The 20,993-nt window shown below is 38.8% G+C and overlaps 1 protein-coding gene across 4 annotated transcripts in view; it reads left to right on the top strand.

Moving 5' to 3' along the window:
• Positions 1-20,993, top strand: part of Cndp2 (Cytosolic non-specific dipeptidase 2) — a 101,468-nt gene that overhangs the window by 37,271 nt on the left and 43,204 nt on the right. For all 4 annotated transcript variants that reach the window (XM_070088242.1, XM_070088240.1, XM_070088244.1 and 1 more), the window contains exon 4: positions 5,155-5,310. In XM_070088242.1, the coding sequence (XP_069944343.1) occupies positions 5,155-5,310 (156 nt within the window). The remainder of the gene's footprint in view (positions 1-5,154; positions 5,311-20,993) is intronic.

Genomic DNA, 20,993 nt, shown 5'->3' on the forward strand with positions numbered 1-20,993 from the left:
TGTTGAGATTAACACTGTAATTGGTATTAGAATGCTAAGAAATGAACCAGACACTGTCACAATGAATCTTGCTAAATGTCTAAAAGTAAAAATACACAGATCTAAATGGATTGTGAAAATGTGCAATTACATTGTTTTTTAACCTGCATGAACTGTCACTGTACACAACAAGAGCATTTCACCCCTCCATGGAAGATGTGTTCATTTAATATAACATACCTGCAAGTTCCTCCCAAGATGCTCATTGCTAGTAATCCCTTCCTTAACCCTTTGACTGTCGCAACCCCCAATCCTGAGGTGTCTCCTGGTGTTGCAAAATTTAAAAAAAAAAAAAAATTATTTTTTCTTATGAAATGATAGAGAATCTTTTCCCGGTTGTAATGACACCAAAAAAACGAAATTTGATGGAAAACTGACGGAATTATTCTCTCGCGAAGTTAGCGACCTCGGCGCTGTTTACAAATCGGCGATTTCGCCCACTTTGAGCCCTATTTTCGGCTAATTCCATTGTTCTAGTCGCCCAAACTCATAGCTATTTCTTTAGAACTTTATTTTTTCTATCGATTGAGTACAAGAAACTGCCCATTTACTGATTTCAACTACCTAATAATGTGGTCAGAAATTTGCAATTTGGCCAATTTCACGAAAACTAAAAAATATGACAATTTCAAAATAAGGTCCAGAATGAACAATGCAGACATTCCAGGCTCTAAAATAACGTTTTCTTTGTTCATCAGTCACGTCTCCAGGCCCCTCTGATATTACTCTTGCTTTCTATTTTGAATTTTTATTCAAACAAAAAATATTAGACTTACTATTATGCAGACTACTGCAATGCTGTAATAACTGTAGAAATAACATCAACCCATTCATGACTGCATATTAGAATGGCTAGTTGGACATTTATTGGACAATGGCATCATTTGTTTACTTTTGAACATTGGCAAAAATCAAACATTTCCCCTACTTTGAGCTCCATTTCTAGGTTCTTTTTATAGTAAAATCAATCAAAAACATCTCTATTTCTGTAATATGTTTTCCACTCTATCAAATGAGACCAAGAAAACGAGAATACAACCATAAATACTATACGAAAATAGACCACAAAGTCGGCATTTTAATTAAAAAAAAACGGTCGGAGTTTTTTTTTTCTCATTATGCACTGCGTGCTCCAGGATTTTTTTTATGTGGTGCACACTGACCACACAGACCCATTCTCTCACATGTGGGCCTACCAGCTTTCTCCTGCTTGATTTGAAGCCGCTAGAATTTGAGTATATATACGTCAAACATGGCACCTCGTAAAACGTATATATACGGCCGCGACAGTCAAAGGGTTAAATCACTCGTTAAAGCAACTGCTAAAGATGAAATTTCTCACCTAGCTGGTAGTAATAAGTTATCACAAGTTGTATCCACTGATGGATCTAAACAGAAGTCTTCTGGCAGGGCTGCATCTGTTCTTGTTGCCACCTCCTTAGTTAAGAACTATAATAAATTTGAGTTAGGCATAAGAATTAACAACTGGGCATCTGCACTGCAAACTGAATTGTTTGCAAACCTGATAGTGCTAAAGCTAACTTATGACACTGAGCTTGACTATCATCATTACTGATTGTCATCATTGAATGTTCTTAACTCGTATAATGACTCCAGCAACATGCTCATTGGAGAAGCCAGGTATATATACTCAAAAATCAGGGACAAAGGAATTAATGTACAATTGCTGTGGATCCCATCACACACTGGATTACTCCCTCATGATAAAGTTGATATGTCAGCCAAGAAGAGTACCCAGAAGGAGAATGTAGAATATAACTTTGGTATATCTGTGTCTAGCCTTGGGAATAATGTTAGGAGAGAAGTAAATAATGAAAATGATTGTTATAGAAATGCAGTTAGAAGCCTGAGTAGATCTATAACCCACTATGATAACATGAATGTAGATAAAAGTTTATGGAGCAACTTGCAATGTGAACAGACTGATGTGGCCAGGCTTAGGCTTGGTTACAAGTACACCTGGCAGCTTGGGAGACACACATGATGATCAAACTAAATGCAAATTATGTGGTCAGGCATATGGTCATTGTCTTGAACACTGTGCTTAATTGTCCACTTATTGAGGCATACAGAGACAGTATAATAATCTGTGACATGTCAAGATATCTTATTAACCCTATCAGGGTCCAAGGCCAAAACCTGAAATGGTGCCCCAGTGTCCAAGAATTTTCAAAAAAAAAAAATATTTTTTCTTATGAAATGGTAGAGAATCTTTTTGTGAAGGTAATTAAACAAAAAGTACGAAATTTGATGGAAAATTGACGAAATTATGCTCTCGCGAATTTTGATGTCAGCGATATTTACTAATCGGCGATTTTGCCGACTTTGACTCCCATTTTAGGCCAATTACATCATTCCAGTTGACCAAATTCTTAGTTATTTCACTAGTATTACTTCTATCGATTGAGCACAAGAAATCGCCAAGTCAACTGTTTCAACTACAAAATAAAGTGATCGGAAATTGGTAATTTGGCCAATTTAACACAGTTCAAAATATTCCAATTTCAAAATAGCGTCCAGAATAAACAATGTAGGCATTCCTGGCACTAAACTAACGTTTCCTCTGTTCATTAGTTACGTTTTGAGGCTTTACAAATAAATCTCATTTTGATGTTTTATTCACATAATGAATTTTTATTCACACCAAAAAATAGATTTACTGTTATGCAATATTGTAATAATTGTATAAATATCATCACCACATTTGTGAATGTATATTAGACCCACCAGCTGGCGTGTATTAGACGTGTGAGGTTGTTTACTCTTGAACATCGGCAAAAATTTAACATTTCCGCTACTTTGAGCTCAGTTTCAAGCCATTTCCAGTGCTAAAACCAATCAAAATCATCTCTATTTCTGTAATATGTCTTCCATTCTATCAAATGAGACCAAGGAATTGCAAATACAACTATAAAAAAAACATACGAAAAAACACTGCAAAGTTGCTGTTTTAATCGAAAATAGTGGTTTCAGTTTTTTTTTCTCTCATTATACAGTGTGCTGCAGGATTTGTTTTATGTGGTGCACACATACCACATAGATGTAGCCTCTCATATCTAGGCCCAAATTTACCACTCAGTTTATCAGAGTGAGCTGAGCTCATGACGTAGATCTACAGTTTGGACCCTAAATGTAAAGCCGTATATCTATGGGACGGACCCTTAAAGGGTTAATGAAAATAATGTACTAGATATACTAAGCAAGTTTCTTAAATTTGCTTGTAACAGGTAAGTGAACTGTAGATATGTAGATATAAATCCATATGTACACCTGTTAACCCTTTTGGGGCCTAGTTCCTAGGCCCTTTTGTGTATCCATATGCTCTTGTGCTACCATCCACAGGATGGATATGGGGTGCACAATAAACTAGCCACTTTGGTGGTAAAATCTTAAAAAAAAATCTAACTCTCTCCGTTCCTTAGACATCATACTTGCTTTTCGCCAGACTAACACTCTGCACCAATCTAGTTCGTACGTCTCCTTCCTCTATAGATTCTCCTGGTGTCTACTCTATTTCCTGTTCCTCTTGTCCTCTTCAGTACTTTGGAGTAAGTGGCCATTCTCTTTCTGACAGGCTCAAGGAGCACAAAAGTAATGTTAGGCATGCCAACACCAACAGTACTCTTTTCTGTCATATCAGAGACCACAGTCATCCTATTGACTGGTCTTCTGCTAAAACTGTCTACCCTACTTCTAACATTCACAGTCGCCGTCTGGTTGAATCCTCCCTTATACACAACTTTCCTTTTATAAATCTTGGTACTGGCTGTGTCTCTAGATGCCTTCCTTTCCCATTACTTTGCAAAATGTTCCAAACTTCAGAGCACCTGTGACTTAACCTGATTCTTTTTTCTCCTTCTCTCTTCCCCTTTCCCTTTTCTCCTTCTTTGGGCTTTTGTTTTTTCTTCTGCCTTGGGTGTTTGGTTCTTTGTATTCCTTTTAATCCCCTGTGTTTTTGCTCCTACCCTTAGTGGGGCCCCTAGCTCTCCTGCAGTGCTCCTCTTTCTTGGTTTTTGACTCCACTGTTACTTCAACTACCTCTCTACTTCCTTTCCTACTACCTCTCTTGTCCCATCCGTCTTCTGGCCTATATACACTGCCCTTTTCTCTCGTTTCTGTTAGTGTGACTTTGTAATGGTCCAAGTCGTACCGAAATGTCATTGTAAGCTCCTCTCTCCTATGTGCGGGTTATTTGCGTATTGTTCCAGTCATGGTATTGTGCCTTTTTGTTATTTATTGAAAGTTCATTGATGGATATGAGGGAAGGCAGAATGCTGAGGGCATTGTCCTGTCTTCTTGTTGTTCCCTTGATACAGACATATTGATGTCTGTTGGTAAAGTAGGACTTTATATATGAAGGTGTATGACCTCTGCTACCATAATGTTTAAGGTTGAGGTGCAGGAAGCTGTGGTCCACTGTAACAAAAAATTTTCTATGGTCAATAAAGAGACCTAAAGCTACCCAGGTGTTTCATGTGTTTCTTATTCATCAGCTTGGTTTTGTATATTTGTTATGGGAGTTTTTTGCTAAATTTCTTCTTGTACAGTACTATTTTTTTTTTTTTTTTTTTAATAATAAAAGCGGATATTTGATTCAGCTTATTGTCTGTATCTACATTTGGTAGTGATTCTTTATACTAATGTGTACTCTACCTATTTTCCATTATTTTACTATACCAAATATTTGCTAAAAGAAAAAATTATTTATAACTGTTTTTATAACAATTGCTATGCACGAGTTATATTTTTAGATGAACAAGCAGTATCTACTGAGCAGAAGCTTCTCAGTCATGGGGATCGTTGTCAGAGGTAATGTCATAGCTGCAAGTGGAACATGACCCAAATTTTCCTCTTAATATAACTTTCCTAATTTGTGGATTTTTTATTTTACAGCCAAAGCATGACTTGTGCAGACTGCTAGACAAGTCCACTTTATTAATCACTTTTTATTAATATAATTTGTGACTTACTACAGTCTGTTTAATTTTCTTTGCCTATTCTTCAGTGACAGTAACTATATAATATAGAAAGGAGCACATAATTCATATGGTTGTATAGTACAGTAATTACACATTATTTTTCTTTCTTCTTTAGGAAGATGGTTGGGACACTGAGCCTTTCGTCTTGACTGAGAAAGATGGAAAATTATATGGTCGTGGTTCCACTGATGATAAGGGTCCAGTTATTGGATGGATACATGCAGTTGAGGCATTCCAGAAGACTGGCCAAGAAGTTCCAGTTAATATTAAGGTAAAATTCATGAGGTAGTAAATGTCTTATACAGTGAACCCCCGCTTTACGATCAGCTCCCAATGCAACCAATTATGTAAGTGTATTTATGTAAGTGTGTTTGTATGTGTGTGTTTGGGGGTCTGAAATGGACTAATCTAATTCACAGTATTCCTTATGGGAACAATTTCGGTCAGTACTGGCACCTGAGCATATTTCTGGAATGAAATAATATTGTAAACCGGGGGTCCACTGTATATAATTGTTGGTGTAAAATTTTGATTGAGTAATGGGGTTTAACCCTTTCAGGGTCCATCCCGTAGATCTACGGCTTCACGTTGAGTGTCCAAACCGTAGATCTACGCCAAAATTCTAGCGCCATCAAATTTAGCACGAAAGCGCTCATAGGCCTACATGTGAGAGAACGGGTCTGCGTGGTGGGTGTGCACCATAAACAAAAAATCTAGGCGCCCGCATAGCATTGTGGGAACGCCGGCTCAGTTACCCTTGTTCACCATGCCTCGTCGCAAGTCAGCTCTCACTCCACGGAAAATTGGGACTCTACTCTTCCTATCTGATAGTTCTGACACTGATGGAAGTGGAAATGAAGACGAATTCTATTGCTTTGATCAGTTAGCGACAGAAAGGAATGACCAGGATATCGATAATAGTGCAGAAAACCCTGACGATCCTCAACCTTCTACCTCTGGTGTGGGCACTCGTGACTCACGGTCGGTTGTACCTCGACGCAAGAGAAAACTAATATTTTCGCGTGGCCAGGCCTCTGACTTCAGTAATGATAATGATAGTGATGTGGATTGTGATTTTATTGCGATTGACGTTCATTCGAGTAGTGATAGTGAGGAAACACATTCACCAGTGAAGCATCGATATGTACGCTGCCGCATGCGCTCGGGTAGTGTACCCTATGCTGTGCCCAGGGGACAGAGTACATCCCGGAGTACATCCCATGGCCCTACACCAGGTTTAGATAGTGATAGTGAGGATGATGTGGCTACACTTGGCATGGATAGACCACAGGCATCAGTAGATGGTGGTAGTGGTGATGGTAGTGGCACCGCCATGCGTGACTCGCCAGCCCAGGCTGGGACCCACGCTGCTGACTCCTCAGTTCAAGGACAAAGCGGAGCGTCAGCCACCAGCCCACCACAGCCACAACCACCCGCACAACCAGCCTATGATGTCTAGTATCCACCAGCAAACTGTATCTGGGATTGGCAGCAAAATCCCAATTTTGTTCCCTAGCCCCACCACTTGTCCCCTTGGAACCACGGCCAATGAACTGGAATTCTTTGAATTATTCTTTGACCAGCCATTGATGGAAATTATTGTCAGGGAAGGTAATAAGTATTTTGAGTACACCATGGCAAATACGATCTTATCACCACAGTCAAGACTACACCGGTGGAAAGAGACGACTGTTGCAGAAATGTATTTGCTTTTTGCAACAATAATGTTTATGCCTCATGTCTATAAGCATAATATAAAAGCATACTGGTCCACAGATCGGCTAATTTCTACCCCGGTCTTCAGTGAAATCATCCCAGTGAACAGGTTTATCTTACTGTTACTTATTGTAATAAAGTTGGTAGAATTACCGACAATATGTAAAGTAAAAGGACACAAGTGCAACTAATGTGACATTTATTGTGGCAACGTTTCGCTCTTGATAAAGCTCCTGGAGAGCGAAACGTTGCCACAATAAATGTCACATTAGTTGCACTTGTGTCCTTTTACTTTACATACTGTTACTTATGTTGCACTTCTCTGACAAAACCAGGCCTGACAGAAGTGACAGGTTATACAAGATTAGAAATGTTTTTATGTATCTCAAGCAAAAGTTCAGCATATACTTTTATCCATTCAAGAATCTTGTAATTGACGAGTCTTTGATTTTGTGACAGGAAAAAAGACTTAATTATTGCATCTATTAAAGTAAAGAAAGAGGTATACATAAACGAGTGTCTTACTAAAAAACGTCAGAACCTCCTGTATAGAGTCAGAAAACTTAAGCGGGAGAATAATGACACAATACACCAATGCTTCACACGGGATGGGAAAATTCTTGTCAGGAAAACAAATGTAGGTCAACTGTACACAATCACGAACGAGAATGATCTATCACGATTTCTCAGGGATACTAATCTTACAGAGAATAACTAAACAATGTCCAACTTAAAAGCCTACGTAGTGTAGTGTATGTTTTGCTCCATTATTGTTCAAATTTCATTTTACAATCTCTTAGTATTTAAATAATCAACTACCTCATCTTGTGATTTTACTAGTAAGCATAAGTCACCTTATGTAATTTTCTTATTTACTATTGTTTGCTTAAACATTAGCTGAATTGATACTTTCTCTGTCCATATTACTACCTCATATTTTTTTAAATACTATCAATTGATATTACCTACTAAAATTAATAATTATCATTCTTACTATAATTTCAATTTACTCTTAACATTTTTGACATTTAATAACCATTACTTGTCTAATTACCTTTACCTGTTTTATACCACATTTACTATCTTAGAGTACTCTTAATTACCTTGTACTGCCATATAACCTCTAGAATAACTACCAGTGCAATATTGAATGAAATAAACATTACTTTTTCACTTTTTTTGTAATCATTATTACTTACTAAAATTTTATTAAACACCATATTTACTACCAGTCAATTTTACTTTTGTACATTAAACATTATTTTATACTTCCCATAACATTTTGTTGCCAATTTTTCAAGTTTGTATATTCAACTCCAACCTTTATATTATCCTTTGTACCTGTCTACCATCTTACTATCATATTATAACCAAGACATTACCATTATTCATTGTTCTTACCTGTCCATTTAATTTTGTTTACCACTACTTGTTTTTTTAGTCACTTTTTATTGTGTGTGCAATTAGTGTATATTCCAATTACTTTTTTGCAAGTACCAAAACTATCTTTTGCTAGCTAGTACCAACAACCTCATTTTTTATTTTACTTTTTATTGTGCAATAAACTGCTCAACTTATTTAATATTACAAATCAGATCTTACTCCTAAACCAATATTATCTCATAGTGACTATCTGTCCATTTAACTTGTTTAACATTACCTAATTGTAGTCCCTTGTATATTTTTTTGTCCTTTATTTTAGCTTTATATAACTACCTTAGATCATATATTCGCAATTGTTAAACTAATCAAGGTGCTATTCTCAGGTGCTAAAGTTAATAAGTTCACTATTCTGCCATTATACTCCAAAGCTCATTTATTTGATTACCACTTTATTGTTCACCACAACTTATATTAGTCCCTTTTATATTATAATTTTATATTATAATTCTAACTTTAAAGAATTACCTTTAAAGTACTACCTACAATCATATTCCCAAGCTCCATTATTTGATCATCACTTTATTTGTTCACCACAAATTATTTTAGTCCCTTTTATATTGTCTCCTTTATTTTAGCTTTAACCCTTTGAGGGTCGACAGGCCCTCTCCGAAACTCGTTCTCAGGGTCGGCCAAATTTCAAAAAAAAAAATTATTTTTTCTTATGAAAAAATAGTTTTTTTTTCTAAACATTATAGGATAAACAAAAAAAATTTAACATCAATACTTACCGAGATATGGATGCATGAAATTTGCAGAAAATGAGCCGCATATGGCAACAGCGGCGACTGCCGCTCACCCGGTAAACTTTAGTTTACTTGTATTTGAAGGTTTGTTGTTTTTTTCACTATTTTATTTTTTCACATAACTTATGTGGCCTATGAGACCAAAGTAAGGTGCAATGTACATATATACACTCGTTGTATACAACACAATAAGCACACAAACATAATTATCAATATATTGTTTACAAAACTTGTTTACAAAAACAAACAATACAAAACATTGTTTATTATTATTGTTCTATAATATATATACCAATATACAGTCACTGAACATATTCCTATTAGTTCTGCAGCTTGTGGAACTCTGAAACATGGTGTCATACACAATGGTGTTTTATCTTTCTCCCTCATTCTATCTCTTTCAATCTGTCTCTCTCTTTCTATCTGTCTGTCTATCTCTGTCTCACAGGTACACATAAATACAAGTATACATAGTATAAATTACCTAGGATAACCCAAGAAATCCAGACAAAGTGCTATACTCTGCTTGAAGATGTGAGTAAAAGTGATGACACAGTCTTGTGGCTCTCTGAGACAGAGAGCTAGACGGATAGACAGATAGACAGGGAGCTTGACAGACAGACAAATAGACAGACAGAAATGTTAGTGTACCAGTACCAGTGTACTAGTGTTCCACCCTCCTCCTCCTCTTCTTCCTCTTCCTCCTCTTCCCCCTACTCTTCCTCCTCTTCCCCCTACTCTTCCTCATACTCTTCCTCTTCCTCCTCTTCCTCTTCCTCTTCCTCCTCCTCTTCCTCCTCCTCCTCTTCTTCCTCTTCCTCCTCCTCCTCTTCTTCCTCTTCCTCCTCCTCTTCTTCCTCTTCCTCCTCTTCCCCCTAATCTTCCTCCTACTATTCCTCTTCCTCCTCCTCTTCCTCCTCCTCTTCCTCTTATTCCTCTTCCTCCTACTCTTCCTCTTCCTCCTCCTCCTCTTCCTCCTCCTCCTCTTCTTCCTCTTCCCCCTACTCTTCCTCCTCCTCGTCCATAGTGTAAATTACAAGGAGTCGGCAGCTGTCAAAGTGACATATTGGCTCATTACTCTTTCCCCCTCCGGCCTGTCAAAACAATGGGGTCGGATGCTGCTTCCCCTCCTCCATTTTATCTAATTATCTTTCTCCCTCATTCTATCTGTCTGTCTATCTCTGTCTCACAGGTACACATAAATACAAGTATACATAGTATAAATTACCTAGGATAACCCAAGAAACCCAGACAAAGTGCTATACTCTGCTTGAAGATGTGAGTAAAAGTGATGACGCAGTCTTGTGGCTCTCTGAGACAGAGAGCTAGATGGATAGACAGGGAGCTTGACAGACAGGCAAATACAGACAGAAATGTTAGTATACCAGCAAAAACAAAGGGAGGGCGATGTTCATCTTATCTTTTGGCATCAGCTCTACCCTCATTTACCCTCATAAAACGTCAGCACTTATCAGATGTTATCTCCCCTTATCTTGTTACTGTCATGGGTGAACATTTATTATTACATATTATTATTATTACCTATTATTATTATTATGTATTATTGTTCTTTCTTTCAACACACCGGCCGTATCCCACCGAGGCGGGGTGGCCCAAAAGGAAAAACGAAAGTTTCTCCTTTTACATTTAGTAATATATACAGGAGAAGAGGTTACTAGCTCCTTGCTCCCGGCATTTTAGTCGCCTCTTACAACACGCATGGCTTACGGAGGAAGAATTCTGTTCCACTTCCCCATGGAGGTAAGAGGAAATAAACAAGAACAAGAACTAGAAAGAAAATAGAAGAAAACCCAAAGGGGTGTGTATATATATGCTTGTACATGTATGTGTAGTGTGACCTAAGTGTAAGTAGAAGTAGCAAGACATACCTGAAATCTTGCATGTGTATGAGACAGATAAAAAAAGACACCAGCAATCTTACCATCGTGTAAAACAATTACAGGCTTCAGTTTTACACTCACTTGGCAGGACGGTAGTACCTCCCTGGGCGGTTGCTGTCTACCAACCTACTACCTAGAATGTATTATTGTTATCATTACGTATTCTTCCTCCTCCTCCTCCTCCTCCTCCTCCTCCTCTTCTTCCTCCTCCTCCTCCTCCTCCTCCTCCTCCTCCTCCTCCTCCTCTGCTTCTTCTTCTTCCTCCTCCTCCTCCTCCTCCTCCTCCTCCTCCTCCTCTTCTTCTTCCTCCTCCTCCTCCTCCTCTTCTTCCTCCTCCTCCTCCTCCTCCTCTTCTTCCTCCTCCTCCTCCTCCTCCTCCTCTTCTTCTTCCTCCTCCTCCTCCTCCTCTTCTTCCTCCTCCTCCTCCTCCTCCTCCTCTTCTTCCTCCTCCTCCTCCTCCTCCTCCTCTTCTTCTTCCTCCTCCTCCTCCTCCTCCTCTTCTTCTTCCTCCTCCTCCTCCTCCTCCTCTTCTTCTTCCTCCTCCTCCTCCTCTGCCTCCTCCTCCTCCTCCTCCTCCATTCTTGGAACAAGTTTGAAGAGCTTGTAGTTCATAATCACTATCATTATCATCACCAATGCTCACATCTGAGTCTGGGATTTTGGAAAATAGGAGTTTCCTCTTTGATTCTGGTACAACTGAACGTGAACAAGATGGCCCAGCATCAGAGGTGGAAGGCTGTGGGTTGTCTGGGTTTTCCTCACTATTACCCATATTATGGTCATTAGTTTCGGTCAAAACCTCACCAGAACCTTGAAACTCGTCTTCACTGTCACTTCCATCTGTATTAGAACTGTCACTGGGGAACAAAAGTGTCCCAATTCGCCGAGGAGTGAGGAACTTCTTACCGCAGGGCACGGTGGAAATTGTGTACTATGATGGCATTCCCACAATGCACCACTGGGTCCCAGATTTTTTTCCTACTGCGCACACCCACCACACAGACCCATTCTCTCACATCTAGGCTTATCAGCCTTTTCCTGCGAGATTTGAGGCCGCTAGAATTTATGCGTACTAGTACGACAAAAACCCCTACGCGTAAGACGTACTAGTAAGACCAAAACCCTCAAAGGGTTAAAAAACTACCTTAGCTCATTATTTTTTACATTTGTTAAATAATTCAGGTGCTATTTTTTTTTTTTTTTTAGCTTTAGAATATTTACTTTATTTTTTACTTAATTCTAACTATAGATTCACTACAAATCTTATGATTACAAGCATTGATCCTGATACCAACCTCTTATTTAATGACTTAAATGATTCAAACAATTACTGTAATTACTACACAGCAGAACAATCAAAGGCACTTCTCAGAGCCAACAACATAACTATCTTTAACTACAATCAGATCTTTAAGCAAGCATTATGATGACCTCCTAGCATTACTAAATTCCTTGCATGCCAATATGTCCATCATTACACTAACTGAAACCTGGCTAAAGCCTGATACTACAGATGTCTATGCCATTCCTGGTTACACAGCCATACACAACTGTAGGCCAGACCAACAAGGGGGTGGCACAGCAATATACTACTCAGACCAACTAGAATGTATCACTAATACTTGCACAAGGGATGAACATGGGGAATATATAATAGCTAAACTCAAATCCAAATACCTACAAAAACCTCAGTGATAAACATCTACAGAATTCCACAATCAAACATTAGCCAATTTAGTCAAAACCTAGGAAGTATGATAACTGATGCACGCATGAACAAAGATCACTTACTACTCTCAGGTGACTTCAATATAAATCTCCTGCAAGACCAGGACCCACACGTTACTGAATTCACAAACAATGAGTAACTGCATGTTGCTACCAACAGTAACAAAACCTACAAGAGTTACAGAGACTAGTGTTTCCCTACTTGACCACATCTGGACCAACACCATATCCCCTTTAAAATCAGGCATAATTACAGATAATACCACAGACCACTACCCTACTTTCCTCATAACAACTCTAGGTAAAATACCCCAAGACACTACAAAAGTCACCTTCAGACTTCACAATGAGGCAGCCATTAATAACTTCACAACAGCAGTAACAAACATTGACTGGCACACTGAGCTAGAAATCTATACAGATATTGACGATTGTTTTAATAATTTTCTAAAAAAGACCCAATACCTTTATAACAAGCACTGCCCTAAAAAAACTAAACAGATGACAGCTAAGAGACTGAACAGTCCCTGGCTAACACCCAGCATTCTCAAATCCATAAATACAATACACCGATATGAAAAACAGTACAGAATGGGTCACATAACCAGAGACCAAACAAAACGTTACTCGTCAATCCTAACCAGCCTGATAAGAAGGGCAAAAAAATTGTATTATGAGAACAGATTATCCAACTTACGAGGTGATATAAAAAAGACCTGGAAGACCCTATCAGAAATTCTGGGAACAAAAAAGATATTACGACATAGCGAAATAAAATTAGCAAAATCAGATGAACCCCAACTCCCACCAACAGAAACAGCAAACAGACTCAATGATTTCTTCTCCACTATAGGCCAAAACCTTGCCAATAATATCCCAAGCTCAGATACCCCACCAAAAGACTACCTCACTGGCAACTACCCGAACACACTGTTCCTAGCTCCGACTAACCCATACGAAGTCTCCCTTATTATCAACGCACTGAAAAACAAGGCAGGAGATTTAAATACCTTACCACCCTTTATATACAAAAAAGCGTCACAAGTACACTATCGCCAATCATTGCAACACTCTTTAACAAATCCATTGAATCCTCCACCTTCCCTACAGTTCTCAAAATAGCAAGGGTCACCCCGATTCATAAAGGAGGAGACCAAACAGAGTTGAATAACTATAAGCCAATATCCAATTTACACCCTCTCTCAAAAATCTTCGAAAAATTAATTCATAAACGAATCTACTCCTACCTCATCTCCCATAACATTCTCAACCCCTGCCAATTTGGATTCAGGCCTAATAAAAATACTAATGATGCTATTATACACATGCTAGAACATATGTACACTGCAATAGAGAAAAAAGAAGTCCCACTGGGGATCTTCATTGACTTACGTAAAGCTTTTGATACAGTTGACCATGACTTGCTCCACGTAAAATTGTCACACTATGGTATTAGAGGGCACTCCCTCAACTACCTCAAGTCTTACCTCAGCAACAGAAGCCAATATGTGTACGCAAATGGGGCAAGCTCTTCCGCACAACCAATTACAGTTGGTGTCCCACAGGGAAGTGTCCTTGGCCCTCTTCTCTTTCTCCTATACATAAATGACCTACCAAATGCTTCGCAATTACTCAAACCCACACTTTTTGCAGATGACACCACATACGTCTTCTCTCACCCGAGCCCAGTCACGCTAGTCAATACTGTAAACACCGAATTACAGAAAATATCTACCTGGATGAGGACTAACAAACTTACACTAAACATTGACTAAATCTACTTCATTCAGTTTGGTAGCAGAGCTACAGATGTACCTCTTAACATAACGATAAACGGATCACCTATCACAAAGCTAACAGAGGGAAAATTCTTAGGAATCCACCTCGATAATACTCAAATTTCATACACATATACAACAAATTTCTAAGAAAATTTCCAAGACTGTAGGCATACTATCGAAGATACGGTACTATGTTCCACAGTCAGCCCTCCTGGCCCTTTATCACTCTCTTATTTACCCCTATCTCACCTATGGAATTTGTGCATGGGGCTCAACAACAACTAACCATCTCAGACCACTAATTACCCAACAAAAGGCTGCAGTTAGAATAACAAATTCTCACTACAGGCAACACACACCACCAATATTCAAAACACTCAACCTACTCACCATAGAAAACATCCATACTTATTATTGCACTTATTACATACATAGAACACTTAACTCTGATATTAACCCTCCCCTCAAACATCTCCTTGCCAACCTCAACAGAACACATGACCATAATACAAGGCACAGATCACTCTTTGATGTTCCTCGTGTCCATCTCACGCTATGCAAAAACTCAATGCACATAAAAGGCCCTAAAATCTGGAATTCATTACCTTTAAATATAAAAGAAACACTACCTGTTTATAAATTCAAGTCTCTTCTCAAAGTTCACTTACTCACTCAAAACCAAATAAATACTGAATAACTGAACCATATAAATTGTATATCCTAAATGTTACTCACAATTATAACACACAATTATATCACACAAATGTTAAACCTAACTTTATTTTTTTTTAAATACACTACCTGAATGAACAGCAATGCATGCAACCATATGACCTGTCTTTGTAATACTCATTTGTATTTTATAGTTATCTGTTTACAATAATGTCTTATCACTGATTTCATCTTTGCTTAGTTAATCTAAAGTTAATTTTAAGCCAGCCTGTAATGCTATGCAAAGTATAAGTGGCTTTGGCATGCTGCTCTTATCTGTATTTTTTTGTACCTCTGTATGTATGCTAAAATTTATTAAATAAATAAATAAATAAAGGTAGACTGTCATTCAAGCAGTATATACCGAGCAAGAGGAAATGCTTTGGTATAAAACTGTTTCTACTCTGTGATTGTGACAGTGGCCTGGTGTTGGATATTGTTGTATACACGGAAAGTAAAACATTGAAAGATACCAAGATGTTATTGGGCATCTCAGGTGACGTAGTGAGAAACATGATGGCACCTTATCTTGGTAAGGGGCATACATTATATACCGATAACTGGTACACAAGCCCATTACTCAGTGATTTCATGCGAGTGAACAAGACAGATGTGTGTGGCACAGTGCGTTCTAATCGTAAACATATGCCCAGGCTCAACGCAGGTGCTCGTGGTGATGACGTGCAGGTGTTTACTGCCAATGACATCATGGCATTACGGTGGCATGATGAACAAGACGTCACATTGTTGACAACCATTCACCATAATGAAATGCAAGACGGTGGCAAAGTTGATAGTGACTAATGAACGTATTCGAAAACCAGTGACAGGGATTGATTATACACAAAACATGCGCTTGGTTGACAAATGTGACATGCAGATTGGTTTTGATTGTGTTTGTAAGAGTTACAAGTGGTACATGAAGCTTTTCTTCCATCTCATGGACATTTCAATGCATATAATATGTACCAAATAAAGACTGGCAACAGACCACCGTATGGTGAATTTTGTTTATGTTGTCAGACAACTCATAATGAAGCACCAGGTAAGAACACCTGCTATACAACAAGGTCCTCGAATTCCTCAGGATATACCCAAGTGTTTGAGGAGGGAAGGTGATCATTTCATAATACAGCTTCCTTCAACTCGGAAGAAATTTGCTCAGAAAAGATGCATCGTCTGTGCACAAACAAAATGACGGCAACAAAGACGCAAAGACACTCGGTTTGTGTGAGGAATGTAAGGTGCCTCCGTGTATGGTGCCTTGTTTCAAGGAGTTCCACAAGCTCCAGCAGTTCTAAAACCATGTCCAGTGATTGTAAATATGTAAATGTATGATAGAACATTGGTATTATACATTCATCATTCAACACTTTCACCTCACTCACACATAATCACTGTTTTTGCAGAGGTGCTTAGAATACAACAGTTTAGAAGTATATAGTACATATAAAGATACACAACATATCTCTCCAAACTGCCAATATCTGAAACCCCTCCTTTAAAGTGCGGGCATTGTACTTCCCATTTCCAGGACTCGAGTCCGGCTATAAAAAATAACCAGTTTCCCTGAATCCCTTCACTAAATATTAACCCTTTCAGGGTCCGTCCCGTAGATCTACGCTTCATGTTGAGTGTCCAAACCGTAGATCTACGCCAAAATTCTAGCGCCGTCAAATTTAACGCAAAAACGCTCATAGGCCTACATGTGAGAGAACGGGTCTGTGTGGTGGGTGTGCACCATAAACAAAAAATCTGGGCGCCCGCATAGCATTGTGGGAATGCCAGCTCAGTTACCCTTGTTCACCATGCCTCATCGCAAGGCAGCTCTCACTCCAAGGAAAATTGGGACTCTCCTGTTCCTATCTGATAGTTCTGACAGTGATGGAAGTGGAAATGAAGACGAATTCTTTGGCTTTAATCAGTTAGTGACTGAAAGGAATGACCAGGATATTGATAATAGTGCAGAAAACCCTGACGATCCTCAAACTTCTACTTCTGGTGTGGGCACTCATCAGTCACGGTCGGTTGTACCTCAACGCAAGAGAAAACTATTATTTTTATGTGGCCAGGCCTCTAACTTCAGTAATGATGATAGTGATGTGGATTGTGATTTTATTGCTATTGACGATCATTCGAGTAGTGATAGGAAACATTCACCAGTGAAGCGTTGGTATGTACACTGCCGCATGCGCTCTGGTAGTGTACCCTATGCCGTGCCCAGGGGACGGAGTACATCCCGGAGTACATCCTGTGGCCCTACACCAGGTATGGATAGTGATAGTGAGGATGATGTGGCTACACTTGGCATGGATAGACAACATGCATCAGTAGATGGTAGTGGTGATGGTAGTGCCACGGCCATGCGTGACTCAACAGCCCAGGCTGGGACCCACGCTGCTGACTCCGCAGTTCAAGGACAAAGCGGAGCGTCAGCCTCCAGCCCACCACAACTACCCGCACAACCAGCCTATGATGTCCAGTATCCACCAGCAAACCGTATCTGGGATTGGCAGCAAAATCCCAATTTTGTTCCCAAGCCCCACCACTTTGATGACTCTGAAAGTAGAATTCTACGAACTTGTTCCCTTGGAAACCTCAAATGAAATGGAATTCTCTGAACTATTCTTTGACCAGCCATTGATGGAAACTATTATCAGGGAAAGTAATAAGTAATAAGTATTTTGAGTACACCATGGCAAATACGATCATATCACCACAGTCAGGACTACACTGGTGGAAAGAGATGACTGTTGCAGAAATGTATTTGCTTTTTGCAACAATAATGCTTGTGCCTCATGTCTATAAGCATAATATAAAAACATACTGGTCCACAGATCGGCTAATTTCTACCCCGGTCTTCAGTGAAATCATCCCAGTGAACAGGTTTATCTTACTGTTACTTATGTTGCACTTCTCTGACAAAACTAGGCCTGACAGAAATGACAGGTTATACAAGATTAGAAATGTTTTTATGTATCTCAAACAAAAGTTCAGCATATACTTTTATCCATTCAAGAATCTTGTAATTGACGAGTCTTTGATTTTGTTCAGAGGTAGACTGTCATTCAAGCAGTATATACCCCGCAAGAGGAAATGCTTTAGTATAAAACTGTTTGTACACTGTGACTGTGACAGTGGCCTGGTGTTGGATATTGTTGTATACACGGGAAGTAAAACATTGAAAGATACCAAGATGTTATTGGGTATCTCAGGTGATGTAGTGAGAAACATGATGGCACCTTATCTTGGTAAGGGGCATACATTATATACCGATAACTGGTACACAAGCCCATTACTCAGTGATTTCTTGTGAGTGAACAAGACAGATGTGTGTGGCACAGTGCGTTCTAATCGTACACATATGCCCAGGCTCAACACAGGTGCTCATGGTGATGACGTGCAGGTGTTTACTGCCAATGACATCATGGCATTACGGTGGCATAACAAACGAAATGTCACATGGTTGACAACCATTCACCGTAATGAAATGCAAGACAGCGGCGAAGTTGATAATGACTAATGAACGTATTCGAAAACCAGTGAAAGTGATTGATTATATACAAAACATGCACTTGGTTGACAAATGTGACATACAGATTGGCTTTGTTGATTGTGTTCGTAAAAGTTACAAGTGGTACATGAAACTTTTCTTCCATCTCATGGACATTTCAATGCTCAATGCATATAATGTGTACCAAATGAAGACTGGCAACAGACCACCGTGTGGTGAATTTTGTTTGTCTGTTGTCAGACAACTCATAATGAAGTACTAGGTAACAACACCTGGTATACAGCAAGGTCCTCGAACTCCTCAGGATATACCCAAGCGTTTGAGGAGGGAAGGTGATAATTTCATAATACAGCTTCCTTCAACTCGGAAGAAATTTGCTCAGAAGAGATGCATCGTCTGCACGAACAAAACGACAGCAACAAAGACGCAAAGACACTCGGTTTATATGTGAGGAATGTAAGGTACCTCTGTGCATGGTGCCTTGTTTCAAGGAGTTCCACAAGCTCCAGCAGTTCTAAAACCATGTCCAGTGATTGTAAATATGTAAATATATGATAGAACATTAGTATTATACAAGATTTGTGCACGTTTATTGTAATAAGTGGTAAACAATAATATGATAATAACTTTAGTGCGGTTATTGTGTTCAATACAGGGAGTTATATACGTGTATACATTATATACAGTATTGGTCTCTCAGGCCCCAAATGTTAGTACGAAAAGAAAATTAGAAAAGAAAAGAAAAAACTACAAAAAATGGTAAATAAAGTAATGTGCATATTTTCTTTATTTTATTTTATTTATTTGAACATAATACAGTCCTGCCAGATGACTGTGAAACAAAAACCTGTAACTGTTTTGCATGATGGTAGGATTGCTGGTTTCTTTTTCTGTCTCATAAACACGCTAAGATAACAGGGATATCTTGCTACTCCTACTTACACTTTGGTCACACTTCACAGACACGCACATGCATATATATATATATATACATACATCTAGGTTTTTCTCCTTTTTCTAAATAGCTCTTGTTCTTTTTTATTTCTTCTATTGTCCATGGGGAAGTGGAAAAGAATCTTTCCTCCGTAAGCCATGCGTGTCGTATGAGGCGACTAAAATGCCGGGAGCAATGGGCTAGTAACCCCTTCTCCTGTATACAATTACTAAAAAAGAGAAGAAGAAAAACTTTATAAAACTGGGTTGCTTAAATGTGCGTGGATGTAGTGCGGATGACAAGAAACAGATGATTGCTGATGTTATGAATGAAAAGAAGTTGGATGTCCTGGCCCTAAGCGAAACAAAGCTGAAGGGGGTAGGAGAGTTTCAGTGGGGGGAAATAAATGGGATTAAATCTGGAGTATCTGAGAGAGTTAGAGCAAAGGAAGGGGTAGCAGTAATGTTAAATGATCAGTTATGGAAGGAGAAAAGAGAATATGAATGTGTAAATTCAAGAATTATGTGGATTAAAGTAAAGGTTGGATGCGAGAAGTGGGTCATAATAAGCGTGTATGCACCTGGAGAAGAGAGGAATGCAGAGGAGAGAGAGAGATTTTGGGAGATGTTAAGTGAATGTATAGGAGCCTTTGAACCAAGTGAGAGAGTAATTGTGGTAGGGGACTTGAATGCTAAAGTAGGAGAAACTTTTAGAGAGGGTGTGGTAGGTAAGTTTGGGGTGCCAGGTGTAAATGATAATGGGAGCCCTTTGATTGAACTTTGTATAGAAAGGGGTTTAGTTATAGGTAATACATATTTTAAGAAAAAGAGGATAAATAAGTATACACGATATGATGTAGGGCGAAATGACAGTAGTTTGTTGGATTATGTATTGGTAGATAAAAGACTGTTGAGTAGACTTCAGGATGTACATGTTTATAGAGGGGCCACAGATATATCAGATCACTTTCTAGTTGTAGCTACACTGAGAGTAAAAGGTAGATGGGATACAAGGAGAATAGAAGCATCAGGGAAGAGAGAGGTGAAGGTTTATAAACTAAAAGAGGAGGCAGTTAGGGTAAGATATAAACAGCTATTGGAGGATAGATGGGCTAATGAGAGCATAGGCAATGGGGTCGAAGAGGTATGGGGTAGGTTTAAAAATGTAGTGTTAGAGTGTTCAGCAGAAGTTTGTGGTTACAGGAAAGTGGGTGCAGGAGGGAAGAGGAGCGATTGGTGGAATGATGATGTAAAGAGAGTAGTAAGGGAGAAAAAGTTAGCATATGAGAAGTTTTTACAAAGTAGAAGTGATGCAAGGAGGGAAGAGTATATGGAGAAAAAGAGAGAAGTTAAGAGAGTGGTGAAGCAATGTAAAAAGAGAGCAAATGAGAGAGTGGGTGAGATGTTATCAACAAATTTTGTTGAAAATAAGAAAAAGTTTTGGAGTGAGATTAACAAGTTAAGAAAGCCTAGAGAACAAATGG

This window comes from Cherax quadricarinatus, chromosome 24, assembly GCF_038502225.1.
Source record: "Cherax quadricarinatus isolate ZL_2023a chromosome 24, ASM3850222v1, whole genome shotgun sequence".
Classification (NCBI taxonomy): Eukaryota; Metazoa; Arthropoda; class Malacostraca; order Decapoda; family Parastacidae; genus Cherax; species Cherax quadricarinatus.